Source organism: Girardinichthys multiradiatus, chromosome Y (genome assembly GCF_021462225.1).
Source record: "Girardinichthys multiradiatus isolate DD_20200921_A chromosome Y, DD_fGirMul_XY1, whole genome shotgun sequence".
NCBI classification, from domain to species: domain Eukaryota; kingdom Metazoa; phylum Chordata; class Actinopteri; order Cyprinodontiformes; family Goodeidae; genus Girardinichthys; species Girardinichthys multiradiatus.
Genome location: NC_061818.1, coordinates 19,886,806 through 19,903,152, shown reverse-complemented (window position 1 = coordinate 19,903,152; position 16,347 = coordinate 19,886,806). Strand labels below are relative to the sequence as shown.

General features: G+C 36.8%; 1 protein-coding gene across 1 annotated transcript; it reads left to right on the top strand.

Annotated features, from left to right (window-relative positions):
• The first annotated feature begins 216 nt into the window (after positions 1–216).
• Positions 217–16,044, top strand: LOC124864466 (interleukin-6 receptor subunit beta-like). The gene is made up of 15 exons (XM_047359254.1): positions 217–329; positions 580–675; positions 4,682–4,826; positions 4,934–5,085; positions 5,255–5,397; positions 5,486–5,627; positions 8,664–8,740; positions 8,825–9,062; positions 9,245–9,433; positions 9,586–9,690; positions 9,792–9,926; positions 11,253–11,414; positions 12,109–12,169; positions 14,908–15,013; positions 15,173–16,044. The coding sequence occupies exons 2-15, from the start codon at positions 600–602 to the stop codon at positions 15,506–15,508; spliced, it is 2,067 nt and encodes a 688-aa protein (XP_047215210.1). The 5' UTR covers positions 217–329; positions 580–599; the 3' UTR covers positions 15,509–16,044.
• The last annotated feature ends 303 nt before the right edge of the window (positions 16,045–16,347 follow it).

The window sequence follows — 16,347 nt, the reverse complement described above, 5'->3', positions numbered from 1 at the left end:
AAAATGTTTTTTTAAAGATATTTGCTAATTTATATCTGGAATAAAGGTGATATATATATATTTTTTTTTTTCTATATATAGAGATATAACTATATATAAATGCTACAGAAAACCCCCCCAAAAAGAAGCACGCTTGGACAGAAGCATAAAAAACAAAGCCCGAGGAGACGTCAACTTACCCTCGCTTCTACGTCATCGGCAATTCCTGAAATGGGAGGAGCTTCAAGCGGCAAACTTTTCAACTCCGCAACAACTTTCCTCAGTCTCTAAAACTGGTTCGCTACAGTCGCAACATGCGCTTCATACGTCCTTGTGTGTGTAGCAATGAGGTAAATAGTCTTCTGTTATAATTAATTTATCAGTTGATGTACAGCCTTGCTAAAGAGCAAATATTGTTGCGTCTTATTTATACCGCTAAGTCGTGGAAGTGAACGCGGCACATTTTAACCTGGTGTGAAAGTCTTGCGACGTCCAGCGTGTTCGCTTGTTGTCACCATGCTTCTGGTCCCGTATGTGAATTTAGGCCACCCAAAGCAGAGATGAAATTCCTGAATGTAAATATGTTCGTGTGTTTTACAGAAACCTGAGGTCCAAATGTGATGGCCACACCCACGACGTGGCGGCTTCTGCCCGTCTTGCTGGTCACCTTCTCGTACCGTTGTTGTTCTGCCTCAGGTAGGCTTATTAAAACTGTATATGAAGCACATTTTAATTACTGGGGGCACATAATGTCGAAGCTCCGTGTTTTCCTTACTTGTGCAGATGTTGCATGCAGATGTTCTCCTAGAAATTTGTTTTATTCTAATAATATAAAATGAATTGTAGTGTGTGCGTCATGTTTTTTACTTGAGTTATTTCATGTATCAATATTGTGTAAAAAATTTCAATTATAAAGAGGTAGTCATCTTGTGATAATATTGATAAACCCCCCAAACTGACTGTATGTTCGTGAGTGTTTAATTTTACTCTCTGAACCCTTGTCCCATTGCTTCCATGAGATCAATAATTGAAAAAGGTTGTTGAGGACTGTTTTGGTGTATAGTTGCTCTACCTGAATGCTGTTTTTAAAAGCATCCTTTTTAATTTGTGGTAAATATAATTTTTAGATCAGTATTTGTTTTTGTATTCTTCTGACTGTATGCAGACTGGATGCAGTGATAGCCTTCAAAGATGTGGTGAATTTTATAATATATTTTTTAAATGCCACGTTTATCGTCTTCACAGTAAAAGCCAGGAAACATGTGGTGATGGTATTTTAAGTCCGCATCGACCGTCCCTAGCTTTATTCACCCATCAAGTTATGTATACTCTGACCCTATTTTTCTCATTTACACTCTGAATATGATTTGATTTGCAGTCTGTATTGAAGGGGAAGTGGTCTTAAAGGAAAAAGCACTCATTCAGACTGTAGCTGCCTGCTTCCTGTTAGCGTTGCAGCTACCCTGCTTTCTTGTAATGTCTAGTGTGCAAGTGTTGAACTGATTACGGCAAAACGTGCGTAGGGTTATGAGAAATGGGTAAAGGTAACAGGCATGCGTTGAATGTAAAAAAAAAATCCAAACAAAAATAAGGTGTGCGCTTGAGAGACAGGCGGATGGGCGTGTGAATGACTCGAATAACTTTGTATTGTTTTAATTTTTTTAATTTTTGTTTGTTCTTTAGGGGCCTACTTCTATTTTGTTTTTGCTTTTATTTTGACTCAATCTTACCTATCAGATCAAATATCGACACTCACGGGCAGTAAAATTGCCTAGGGGTCTAATTTTCTTTTTGTGTGTGTGTAATAACAATGAAAAAGTGTTGCACTTTACCATGTTAGTGACATAGGAAATGTCACAGGTACTTGGAGTTTTTTTTCTGACTCATCATACCCCGGCAGCTTCTCACAGTGGTCATTGCATTTGTGTGCTGTGACTCACAAGTATAGTACCTCCTGTACCTTCATTTTTTTTAGTTCTGTAACATTTTTGCCTGTTTTTTCTTTTTATAAATCATACAAATATATCTGCATATATATACCTCCTAGGGTGTTCTGAGTTCTCCTGGTTACAAATGTGAAGTAGTAAAACTGAAACCTAGAGCATTAACACCTCGTTTAAATGAGTATATAAGTAGGACTTTCTCATTAGAAAAGGACATAAGTTTTAACTGATGACAAGTGGCTTAACCCAGAGTGTCTCATTCAGTCATATCCTGTGTGCATGGAAAATATATTGCTTTGTGGTGTTGCTAAAATAAGGCACGTTTTCTTAAACAAAAAGACATTACAAAATCAATTGGGGCCTGTTACTTCTGATCTGTTTTTATCTATTAGAAAGCAAAAGGACTAACAATGCATTATGGAATGTTTTTTTTTATCAGTGACGCTTTCTAGAAGTGTGAAAGTATTGACAAAAAATTGGTTTAGAGACCTCAAAGCTTTGAAGTCATTTTCTATATTCTACTCATAGTATAATGAAGAAAATGTGCCTCCAGTAAATACTACATGCCAGCAGAAGGATGCTCAGAGTCCTATTTTGTTGGAATGAACTGGCCCAAATAAAGACCAGAACAACAATACATGACAATATGGTGTGATGAAAAACCCTTTGAAAGTACAATACAATTATATTAAATTATAAGGGAGATTTAAGCATTTTTATAGGTCTGCATTCCTGTAATCCTTAAAAATACTTTACTACTCAGGGAAATAAACAGACAGCAATTGTTGTAAGTACATAGGCAAAAAATAGTTTGTTTTAGTTTTTGAAATGGAAGAAAGAAGGGAGGAAATGGCACATATTAGCTTGTGGGTAGGAAATGGGAGTACAAATTGGCGAATTGACCCTGAGCCAGTTGTACCCTTTAGCAATGGATTATTTTCTGTGGTCATGTTGATCCATGTTTTATTCCAGTTCTAGAGCAATGAATGCTTAAGAGAAGTGATCTCACACCCAATCCTCGGGAGTCGGTGTCCTGCAACCTTTAGGTGTGTTCCTGCTTAAACACACATGAATCAAATAATTAGGTAATGAGTAGGACTCTGTAGAGCCTAATTGCAAGCTGAGGAGGTAATTCAGCTATTTGATTCAGGAGATTCTGCAGTAGCAGCAGACACAAGGGATGATTTAAGATCTGAAGACACTACCTGGTGTGTCTTTTTTTTAATTTTACTTCAGAATCTGGCTATAGCATCTGCTTCAACATTCTCCTTCGTCTGTAAGATATCCTGACCTCTGACATAATTTCTCTTGTGAATTCAGAGGTTTCTTGTTTGAGGCAGTTTGCCAAAAAGTTATCCGATCACAACTGACTGTGCTTGGTGGGACCAGCCCATCTGTCCCTCCTCAGTTTTCCAGTTCTGATCCAGGCAGGTCTGGTCCTCAGGGAAATAGTGCAGACTAACGCCTGTTGTCGTAGTATTGCTGCCACCACCAGCAAGGCAACGTTTCACCATATTAACGCTGTTTTTAATGCAACTTTGCTTCTGCCTGAACCGTTTATTATTGACGCTCACACAATAAATGACCTGAGACTTCCCCTTTGTCGTCATTTCAAGGCGACTTTGGACTGGCAAAATTTAACATCAAAATATGCTCATTTTGTGTCACAATTGTCTTTTATCAAATCTTTAATCCTGTTATGTCAACTACTGCCTAATTCCTTTGATATTAAGATGTTTTCTTTCAATTTCTGCATTTGTGGGAAAAGTGTGTCACAGGCACTTTAATACCTTCATTGCCCTTCACAGAAAAGCCATTTTACATTATTGGTGGGAAAAGTCTGGGCTCTAATCATATTAATGTCTCCCTCAGGCAGAAATATCCCTACTATGTTAGGTCACAAAAAAGATGAGGCTTTTACCTTCAGGTCAGCGCTACAGAGCGCTGTCTGCTAAAACCAGCCGCCACAGAGACGGTTTCTTCCCCCAGGCTGTTTCTCTGATGAACACTTGACAGTCTGAGTTCTAGAACAACACCATGCGTACTTGGACTGATCTCACGTTATATTCCATTGTAAAGTCAATAGTGTATATATGTACATTTAAAAATATAATCTTTATAATCCACAGCATCGATTCCCAACGCATGTCTATGCACTCCATTTGATTGAGGGGCCAGTTAATACCAGATTATATCTATTCCAGTTGAGATTCAATTCAAGTCAATATAATTTATTCCAAAGTCTGATTCAAATTCAAAAATACGATCCAGTTCAGTAAAAAATATAATACAACACAGTGAGATTCATTTGAAGTTATAAAGGCAGTTGGTAAAGAAATAATTTATTCAAGGAAGTGACAATGGAGAGGAACCTACATCAGAACCAGCCTCAATCTGAGCGGCCATCTTCCTCGACTGGTTGAGGGATTGAGAGGACAGGAAGATTCCCGGAAAGCACTGAGCTGTTTTAAGGGAAGGGAAACTATCTTTTGAAATAAGACTCCTTGTTGGTGATATATACTGGTATGGTAGGAGGAAATCTGCTCTGCTGAGGTGGAGGACCCATGCAACAGGTTTCTGACATGGAAACTATTTTAAGTTGAGGCAGAGGAAAACATTTAGAAGTGCCCACTTTCATAGCTGTTATGGCAACATGGCTGATGAATGAAACATCTTTTTGTTCATATGTGCAACAAAGAAAATGATCTACAATCTCATGTGTCTGATTAGGGACATCTTTCATCTTCGTGTTTCCACAGGCCCCCCTGCTCCTCCCTCCATCCTTGAGTGTTATAGACCATGTGATCAGAAGGACTGTTCAGTTATAAAATGCATTTGGGATCCAAAGCCACACCCTGGTGCCCCAACTAATTATAACCTTCACTGGAAAGCAGAAAATGCAGAGTAAGGACAACTTGGCCAAGTTTTGCCCTTAATCTCCCAAGTCTGCTTTTTTTTTTTTTTGCCTCATCTTGTCCTGTCATGTCTTCTCTTGCATTATTCTCTTCTAGGGATGAGCATGTGACCAATGGGAATAGTTCAGATGGATTAATTCATCGTGAAAACTTTGTGAGCCATGGAAACCTCAGGGTTTGGGTTCAGGCTCGGAACGAGTTTGGTTCTGTCAATTCTCAGGAAATTGTTATCCATACACAAGACATCAGTAAGTAAACTCTCAAATGTACTCAGACAGCGCAATCCTCTTTATCAAAATAAATTGATGTTTCTGATACTGTTAGGATATCGTCAACATATTAACTGTGTGAACTGTGTGTCTGATTGAACATTTTAATCTAATCTGTGTCCCTTTGTCTCTTTCCCAATGTCACCAGTCAAGCCACCACCTCCTACATTTGTATCAAGCCATCAAGATCCATTAGAGATTTATTGGAGCAGCATTTGCGGTGAGCTGCAGCTTAGTGTTGGACTCTGTGACGTCAGATATCGTACTAAGGATCACCAAAACTGGATTCAAGTCTGTTTGGCAAACTCATTGCACATGTTTTTTTGTCTTTTTTTTCAATGAATTCATTAAAGTTGAAATTGTACCCATTTCTTCACAGTATGTATATAATCTCAGTAGCAGCTTTGCAGTCATGGAGCCCCAGCCCAACATCGTTTATGAATTTCAGGTCCGTTGTCAGTGTGACTCAAGCCTGATTAGTGACTGGAGTCCAAGCTATACAATAAAAAGCACAGAGTCGGGTAAGTATTTATTTATTGGCATTTGCCAAGAAATATAAATGTGACTTATTGCCTTGTGCATGCCTGCTTAGATCAGATGCCATGATTAAAACCGTTTAGAAACTGTGTTTTGTTGGTTATTTCTTTGTTGTAACAGTGCTTCCTGGTAATACATTCTATACAACTGGAAAATCTGTTTATTAATCGTTAAATGGTCCCACATATATTTGTGGGTTGAGCATCAGGGTTAGTTATTTGAGAAGCACCCATGAAAAAGTTGCCAAAATGTCTCTGCTGGTGACAAATGCTATCTGCTGCTATCTAGTTTTCTTTGGTGTTTATTGGATTGAGTGAATTAGGGAAAAAAGGAGGACCCGTACACTGTTACAATAGCCGGTTTCCTCCTAACACTGGTCACCATGTCTGTGTGGGTTGAAGTGAGGACAGGCAAGGCATCCATCCTCCCTTCTTCCAAATTCTGGAGGTAGTCTTTGTTAAACACTGCTACGTAAGGCAGAGTGTCGTCATTTTGGAGGATAGTTTGGTCCCTAAGAATGGGGACATGGGACTAACACTGGTTGCTGAATCTCATCAAAATTAATCTCTGCTTTGAGATTTCCTCTAATGGTTAAAAGGGTTATTTTTCTAGTTAGGGAGGTTCTGCAAAATTGGGAAATTTTTTGATGAGTGCAACCCTCTGCTGCTCAACCCATAAATGAATTTTTCTTACAAAAGTAACCATTTAAAGGTAAAGTTTTTAAAGATAAACAATGTCAGATCTGACCCAATAATATATAAACTGTGGAGTACCCCAAGGGTCAGTTATTTGACCAAAACCTTTTATTTTATATATCAATGACCTGGTTCACATACCTAGGCATCTTCAAAATATTCTCTTTGCAGATGACACCACTTTTTTCTTTTCTGGTGAAAAATTTACAAATGTGTTTGATATAGTTAAAAGGAATTGAGTAGCATGAAAACATGGTTGAATATAAATCAATAATGAATGTGGAAAGAACTAACTACATGATATTTAGCAATAGAGTGATTCCTACAGATGTGTTGATTGATGTTAATGGGGTTGTGATTAAGCGCATGAGAAAGGTCAAATTCCTGGGTGTTACTCTTGATGATGAAGCATTGTTGGTATATAATTCACTGATCGTTCACTATTTGAGTTTAGGAAAAATGCCTTTAAAGCGTATACAAATTCAATTTTTATTTTGCAAAAAAGAGCTGTTAGAATTAAAAGAGGAAAACATTAGAGATCCAACAAATCTATTGTTCTTCAATTTAAAATTAATGAAATTTCATGACATAGTGGATATTTTGCTAGTTATGTTTTAAAATACATAACAGGAATATTACCAGCATGTTTGTAAAAAAGATTTTTTTAAAGAAATAGCATTTATAATTTGGGAAGATCAGAGATTAAAAAAAACTTAAAGTCAGAATTAAACAAATGGTATGTTGTATTTCTGTTTATGAAATAAATATGTGGAATAATCTGTCTACAGAAATCAAATGGAGTAGATCAATTTCTACTTTCTGCTAAGAAAATAATAGAATATAATATTCTATCAAGGTATAATGAAGTACATTGATTCAGTAGAGTGCTGTATCTATATGGATGGTTGATTGATGTTGAGTTGCTTATAGTATAGTGAAGTGACTTTTGAGAGAAGGGGGAATATAAGAGTTTTTTTTTTCTTCAAACTACTCCTTTTTATTCAAAACGTTTGTTTGCGTTAACATGTGACATGTTCATTTTAAATAGTAAATAAATGAATAAAATTAAAAAAAATGAACAACTGTCATATATGTATTGCCATTAAGCATTGTAACAGCAAAGAGAAACTTGACCACAGACAAATTTACTTACCTTTTGTGCTCTGGATTTTTTCGAACAGTTTTTGATCTAAATGTTTTTATTGTTCAAAGACAAGATATAGGATGTTAAGGCAGGAGGTTTGCAGGTATGGATAGGAGGATTATGCCTCAGCTTGAGAGGATTTTTTTTCTGTCTTCTCAGTGTGTACTAAGCTTGAAAATATATGTTACTCTCAGCCAGATGAGCAACAAGTTGAAAATTGAGCAAAATTAGGTATAAGGAATCACATTGCCTGGCTAAAGTATTCACACCCATTTTACTTCACATTTTCTCATTACAGCCAAAAACTTGAGTGTGTTTTGTGATTGACCAACACAATGTATCGTGTAATTGTGAAGTGGAAGGAAAATGAAAAAGGTGTGGTGTGTTTATATTTGCACTCCCGAATTTGATACTTTGTAGAACCACCTTTCCACTGCCATTCAAACTATGTAAGTCATTTGGAGTGTCTCCTTGCCAGCTCGCCAGCTCGGCTAATCTAGAGACCAAAACCTTTGTCCATGTTTCTTTGCTCAACCCGAGTAAGCATGCAGAGTGCCTCAGTGGACACCAGTTGTCCACATTTACCACAGATTCTCAATTGGATAAAGGTCTGGACTTTAACTTGGCCACTCACGGATATGCTTTGATCTAAAAGCATTTCATTGTAGCTCTGGGTGTATGTTTCACATTGTTGTCCAGCTGAAAGGTGAACCTCTGCCCCATTCTTAAGCCTTTTTCTTATAAGATTAAAGGTTGTTCTACAGCAAATTAACAGCTTATACTAGTTAGACTGCTTATCCCGGGATCCTGGGAAAATGGACCTTGACACACAGCCCACTTGAGCTACATGTACTGACCTGTTACTTGGAAAATAATGAGCTCCAAACATATTCTACCCAGTCAGTAACATTTTTACTTGCTTATCTTTACACATATCCATAGGCTATTATTTCTATATTGCAAGTCGTCGTTGGTCACTCTGTCACGAGTCAAAAACATCCTTTCCACATTTTCTGAAATGTGCCAACACCACAAATGTGACTCAGACTGGCAATTAGGATTTTTGCAAGTTATTACATAAAGTAGATCCTATAAGTTTATTGTGTGTTGAGTTTATAACATTGATCTTTCTTTTTCTCCTCTTCTTTTTGTCTTACATCTCCTTCACATTCATTTTCCAGCCCCAGTTGGAGAGGTGGATGCATGGTGGGACTGCGGGCAGCTTCTGTCAAGCTTTGACTGTTTTCTGAACTGGAAGGTAAGCTGAAAGATGAGTTTAAACCCCCTCTCACTCTAAATGCACATTCAGCATTCAGCATCTCCTTGTGTCTGGCTTGTCCAGAATCTTTCTGTTTCTCAGGCACGAGGGTACATTCTGGGATATGAAGTCAAATTTTGCTACAATAATGGCACTGTGCAGCAGATGAATGTGTCCACAGATGACCCAAGTAGCGTCTTTTTGTATGATAAAATGAAGTGGCGCCTCAATTTACCTCTGAAGGACATGTCATCTGTTAATGTCTCAGCCTACAATGCTCTTGGTGCTACAAAAGCTTCTCCTCTGTCTATGCCAACATCAGGTATCTATTCCCTATAGGTCAATGTTCCCTTTTGGCAAAGTAGAAAAATTATAACCAGAATGTAATATTGCTTTGAGTGGTTGCTATCTCTAGAAGTTACCCATAGTTGTTGTTTCACAATGTCATTTGTGTTTCTTCTGCAGATTAACAGGGCTTAACAACATCTTTTGTCTCCTGTCAAGGTAAACAAGCGAATGAACCAACAATTTACCTCGACATGAACGAACAGAACCTCACTGTGTCCTGGAACCTGCCATCTAAGTTCTTTGACAGCGTCAAACAGTATGTGGTGCAATACAAAGAGTGTCAGCCTGGAAACAGTTTTGACTGGATTAAAGTGGACAAAAATCAGATGACAGCCTTTTTTAGAGGTCAGTTTGTTTTGTTTGTATGTTCAGCCTCTTGCGCTGATTTGTTCAGCTTGTTTTTTGGTAGTGAATTTGTTAGGTGCATTTTTTATTTTTTTTAAGTTGTGAATGTAATTTTTTATAATGGTTCTTTTTCTCTGTGTCTCCATTTAAAGGGGCATTTAAAAGGTACACATCATACCAAGTGTCATTGTTTACAGTGTCAAACTTCAATGAAGTCAGTCAGCTTGCAACAGCCATAGGATATTCTGTTCAGGGAGGTCAGTGAGTGGATTTATTCTCCCCAAATCCCTTGTCTTTCTGTTTTTCTTACATTAAAGGTATAATAAGCTCATAATCATCATCTCTCTTTCTTCCTTAGTTCCCTCCAGAGTGCCTTCATGTGGGACATCTCATTTTTCTGGCACTGGTGTGACTTTGTTTTGGGAGCCTGTTCCCAGCTCCAACCAGAACGGGGTGATCTTGTACTACCAAATAGGATTAAACACACAAAAAGGTACAAAATAATATGATATATTACACTTGTCAGTCAGTCATTTTCTACCACTTATTCCATAGTGGGTCACGGGGGAGCTGGTGCCTATCTCCAGCAGATCTATGGGCGAGAGGCAGGATACACCCTGGACAGGTCGCCAGTCCATTGCAGGGCAACACACAAACAACCATGCACACACTCATTCATACACCTAAGGGCAATTTAGATTGACCAGTTAACCTAACAGGCATGTATTTGGACTGTGGGAGGAAGCTGGAGTACCCGGCGAGAACCCACGCATGCACGGGGAGAACATGCAAACTCCATGCAGAAAGATCCCCGGCCGGGAATCAAACCCAGGACCTTCTTGCTGCAAGGCAACAGTGCTACCAACTGTGCCACCGTGCAGCCCATATTACACTTGTATAATAGAAAAAGATCCTAATTAAGATTAGGACACAGTGAAATTTTCAGTTTTTATGACAAACAGATTGCTGTAGGCCCGTAGACATTTATATCTGAAAAAACACAGCAGGAAAAAAACTCTCAAACCTCAAATACAGAAAGTAAAATTCTAAAACTATGAGCACTATCATTTAGCACTAAACGGTCTCGAAATCCATGCATGGTTTAAGTACACCACAATAAACAGAAACATCAGGAACAATAGTCTTTTCAACTGGTACTGTAGTAATACTACAGCATAGTGTGTAACAAAGAAAATGGCTTACAGACGCTGCATTTTCTTTGCTGTCCAATTCCCCTTCAACTTAAATTACCAACTCAAATTACCTATGATTTATTCAATGTAGTACTAATAAAAAGCCTAAACATGTAGAGTAGCTGCAGAAATACTTCAAAATAATATGCAAATATGTTTTTTTAGGCAGAGAGAAAAATCTTCCAATTTGTATTTGTGGAGATTCCAACTTCAAAGTATTGATCCCATCCAGGAAAATGTACTTGACAGAGCAGCAACAGAAGAGAAATAAAAGTAGGAAAGATAAGACGGGAGCGAATGTGAGAAAAATTGTGACAGTGAAAATGTGTGGAAAATATAAAAGAAACAAGAAATGGAAAAAATGGCATAGAATGCATTATAAAATACGTGTAAAAAGTACAAAGAACTAACAGAAGTAGAAGAACAACTCATGGGAAGCATTTGGGGGATTGAGACTATTGATTTCATATTTAGATTTGAATGGTACAAATGACCGGCACAATGTTTCTTTTTTCTAATTTAGGATGCTCTTGACACAGAAATAAGCTACTGTGTCTCTGCGTGGGTTAATTACCCTGTGTTTTTTTTATTTTTTTTATTTAATTAAAAGCCCATTTCTGTCCTAGTATACAACGTGAGTGTAACCCCAGATCAAGGAAACATGACTTTCAAGCTGCGGGATCTTAGTCCAGGTCAGGAGTACAGGGTTTGGATAAGAGCTGTGACCGTGGCTGGGTCGGGGGCAGTGGTCACCACAACATTCAAAATCAATCATGATGAAGACTACGGTATGACATCATGTATCAACTTTTTATACATATATATATATATATGTATGTATATATATATATATATATATATATATATATATATATATATATATATATATATGTATGTATGTATATATATATATATATATATGTATGTATATATATATATATATATATATATATATATGTATGTATATATATATATATATATGTATGTATGTATATATATATATATATATATATATATATATATATGTATGTATATATATATATATATATATATATATGTATGTATATATATATATATATATATATATATATGTATGTATATATATATATATATATATATATATATATATGTATGTATGTATATATATATATATATATGTATGTATATGTATGTATATATATATATATATATGTATGTATATATATATATATATATATATATATATATGTGTATATGTGTGTATATATATATATATATATATATGTGTATATATATATATATATATATATATGTGTATATATATATATATATGTATATATATATATATGTATATGTGTATATATATATATATGTATATGTGTATATATATATATGTATATATATATATATATATGTATATATATATATATATATATATATATATATAGTGAATTTAGTAAATTTCTTGCATCAAGCATTTTTCCTTTCTTCCTTTCTTTTCAGTTTATTTAATTGTCACTGTGGTGGTGCTGGTCTTCCTTTGCCTCTTTGGTTGCATGCTGTGGTAAGAAAATCATTGCTACATACCTTGATACCTATTATTAGAGAGTCTTAATCATCACTGGTCATACTAAGCAATTATACATAACGTTTCTGCAAAGTCTTCACACACCTTAAACTTGTTTACATTTTTTCTGGTTCCAACCACACACACCAATGTTTTTGTCATTTTATATTTTCATTGTCCAATGAGCTAACCCCTCCCTCCTACTTACCCATGTCTAAAGGGATTGCTCAATACAGCTCTCCATCCAACGGGTCCGGACTTCCCTAAACCTGAAACGTCTTACTAAGCAGGTTTACTGAAAGTTCTGTTTAAGCTGGTGTCGGGAAATGACTCGCCTAGCCTCTGACAGCCTTCATCCAAAAGTCTCGCCCTTCTTCAACTGGTGGTCTGGGCGACCGAGTAGCCTATTGCAGTCATTCACACTTCAACAGTCACTTTTGTTCACGGCTGCTCATTCCCTAATTTTACAACTGGCTCTTGGTATATGGGCTAGGTATAGTGGTTCAGCACGAGCCCCAAGGGCGCTGTTTTAACAAACTTGACTAAGGCAACCTATAAAAACCTCCTAAAATATCTTAGAACCAGGCAACAAGACTTTTTACCACCAATGAAAAACCAAAATACTGTGACTCAAATAACTGAATGTCCACGATTTAACTAGAATTTTATATGCTTTCTATAATTAGTAACGCTTTTGCAGGGGTCAGTAACAGCTTAAATTTGGCAACACAAAATAATTTCAATAATAGAAATTAATCAATCAACTCAACCTGTCTTTCTCTGATGCTGAAACTAATGAGTTTGGAGAGTCTTTGAAGACGGAGACTCATCCATGCACCTGATGGAGATGATTCTTCTGGTAACAATGAGTGGTTTCTTGAAGGGAATACGACTTAATCTTCAGTTTTCTTCCTTTAAGTGGCAGGCACTGATGCTCCAGGCTTTGATGGTTAAACGGGATCTTTGTTGTTATTTGTCTCCAAAGACAGTAGTTTCCAGAGGCTGAACAGTTGAAGGAAACCCAGAGACATAAATGAGGTTGATTCAGGACTTCCAGAAGCCTGAAACTTAGAGCAATCAGCTGTTCACCGATCAAGTTCACTTCTGTTGTCTTTATAAAAAGGCTTTAGATGAAATCAGTCTTAATCTTGAGGCACAGTCCTTTCTGGGCCCACGGGTTGATCCTCTTTTTAATGCAGTCGATCAGTGGGGCTGTGTCTCTGTTCCTTTTCCATCTAAGCTTCTTTTCTCTGTCCGATCTTGTTCGCTGGTCTTCTGCGAGGAAACAACCGCAGTTCCCTCATTCAGCATTGTCTTTATGGTGCTTGGTGCTTTCACCAGTCAGCCCCTTATTAGGCTTCTCAGTTATTGCGCAACCTATTCAGCTCAGCTTCTTGATTATTGCTCAATACTTTAGTCATGGTCACTGTGACCCACTGATTCTGTTTCTTAGCCTTGGAGATGCCGATAATAGCAGCTGGTCTGTAGTCGCATCCTCCCGTCGCTGTCAGCATGCAGCTGGCTCTCGTCACTCCTAGTCATCCTCCAGTTCGTTCCCTAATCTGCTCAGTTTTAAACTTTACACAGTATTACACATTTCATTCTTCAGCTTTCAGCATTTACTTTAAAACACAGTTACAAAACCATCACTTCATTCTTTTTATTCATGCTTCACACATGATTAACGTTATATCTATTTCATATATAGCTGATTGAGAATGTCAAACCTTAATGTTTTTTCCTCTAATTCTCAGTTCTTACCCACATTTCAATCATACATCTTTTTACTTGTTAATTAAAGGTTACTAATTTCATTTAATACATGTGAAAGAATGTAAAATCATCATACATCATTTGATACTTGTTGTTTATACTTCTGCAAAAGATAAGACAGATAACATGTGGCAGATAATATGCCACATGTGATGCTTGTTTCCCTGCTGGAAAAAAGCATCACTACACCATGATGCTCCCATTACCACATTTTGCCAAGAGGAGGTGTTCAAAATTGTTTAGCTAGGTTTTCTTTCCACACAGTGTTTTACAGGCTTCAAGAGGACCATCTTCCATGTGTTTGTTTTGTACCCTACATGGCTTGTACCAAACTCCAGATGGGATGTCATATTGCCTTTTTTTTCAACAAGGGCTTTCATCCTGCCACTATTCCAAAAAGGATAGATCTCTGAAGTGCAAAACTCTTATTTTTAATTGTCCAAAGGTTGCTGTAGCTCCTCCAGAGTCACCGTAGCTCTCTGTCTTTGTGATCAAAGGTCACAAAGACAGAGACCCATGGTATTTACCACAACTTCATCCCAGACCTGTCTGCCATGTTCCTTGGTTGTTATGATGCTGTTTGTTCACTAATGCTCTCCGTGAAACCTCTGAGGCGTTCACAAAATAGCTAGTTTAAATTACACACAGGTGGACTCTTATTTTCTAATTGGGTGATTTAATTTAGGGGTATCGGAGTACGAGAGGGGTGAAACATTTCATATTTTTATTAGTAAGAATTTTGAAAACCATGTATCCTATTTTTTTTTTTCTTCCACTACTACATTCTGCACTACTTTGTGTTGGTCCAACACATAAAATCCTGATGAAATACAGTGACGTTTGTGATGTGAAAATGTTCATGGCGTATGACGCCGTTTGCAATTAACTGTATGAGCTTCAACATGGCTGAACTATAACTAAAATATTGATGGTGTGTGTCTCATGTTTATTTTTGCTGCCAGTTTTTTTCTAAGAACCAATAAAATATGCCCAGTTGCATCGCAGTGTCTTTATGAGAAAGTTCCCGATCCCAGCAACAGCCATATCTTCAGACAGATGAAGCACCAGGTGAGCAAAAATCTAACGTCCAAAGAATCAATTCAGACTGTTTATTAATTAAAGATGCTTAATTTATTTGGAAATGACTCCTGATTATGCATTATTTTTTAATGTTTTAACTTGCAAAATGCAAAAATAAATCAAGTTTTCTGTTCGAACTTCCTGTAGATTAACGAGCCCTTGACCTGGATCTGCGATCCTCACAATGAACCGTATCCTAGCATCTCTGTTTTGGAAGTCGTGGAAAAAAAGGAATTTGACTCTGACAGGATGAGAAAGGAGACTAGTTGTTACCAGATGGACTGCCAAGATGAAGAAAGGGAGGATCCCATCACAGAAAACGGTGACATTACAGACGGCAGATACAGGAGAAAAGAGTACAGTAAAATGGTTGACTTGGATGAAGAGAAGAATGATTGTTGGAGCTCATCAGAGGAAGAACAGTCTACCTCAGGTTATGAAAAGCACTTCATGCCCTCTGCTTTGGAAATAATGGTGGAGTGAAGATATATTAGCTCAAGATCATGGACATTCATTTTTATTGTTTTGTACGTATTGCCATGTTTTATGTTTTTGTTACTGAAGTGTTTGTATATAATAAGGTTTTGTTAAAAAGCTTCATCAGTGGTCACTGCAGGAAGACCGCAAACAGCTCCAGCTTTTCTATTTTGTGACCTCCGACTTTTAGGTTGTATTCTTTGAGGTTTGTTCTTTTATTTGATTGCATCATGTCTAACCAAATAAATGTATTTTTGAGTTTTCCGTTTTCCCGTTTACTGTCCTTCTATCCTGAATCAAGAGAATTTTGGATTAAGCAGTATTTTTTGAAGGGAGGGGGGTGTTTAATACTAGAATTTCATTGTCATCAAGAGATTATTCCAACTTGGTACAACATTCTTTGTTTTTGTCATTCTGATGAAATACACAATCATCTCTGTAAGCTAAGAAAACCAAAAGGTTAAGCTGCTTTGTCAGTAGTGTGTGTTGTAAATCCATATTTTAAACATAAGGAATAAAAACACTGAATGAATCCTCAAGGATCAAGCGTCACCTGATGTAATGATGTTGTCACTGAAATACAGAAAGATTGACACCATTTTTTAAGTATTAGGTCAGCTGGTGCCTGGATTCTTCTACAAAGCATCTAGAACTTCCATCATGTTTAACTCAGTGAGTGTAATGGTTAATTCTGGTTGCATTTTCAGTGTAAACTTCTGTTTATTAAAGTTGAGAACAGTTTTGGGCCAACAAAATTTTCCTTATTTTTGCTTCTAAAAATCATTTTGAAGACTACAATTGTTCTTGCTTTTTTTACATTTAAAGAAATTTATTGTGTATGTTAG

Excerpts from the sequence above, each read along its gene's own strand:
- LOC124864466 (XM_047359254.1), top strand. The coding sequence starts at position 600 with ATGGCCACACCCACGACGTGGCGGCTTCTGCCCGTCTTGCTGGTCACC. Across the intron at positions 676-4,681 it reads CCGTTGTTGTTCTGCCTCAG|GCCCCCCTGCTCCTCCCTCC; the intron begins GTAGGCTTATTA and ends GTGTTTCCACAG. Across the intron at positions 5,398-5,485 it reads ATCACCAAAACTGGATTCAA|TATGTATATAATCTCAGTAG; the intron begins GTCTGTTTGGCA and ends ATTTCTTCACAG.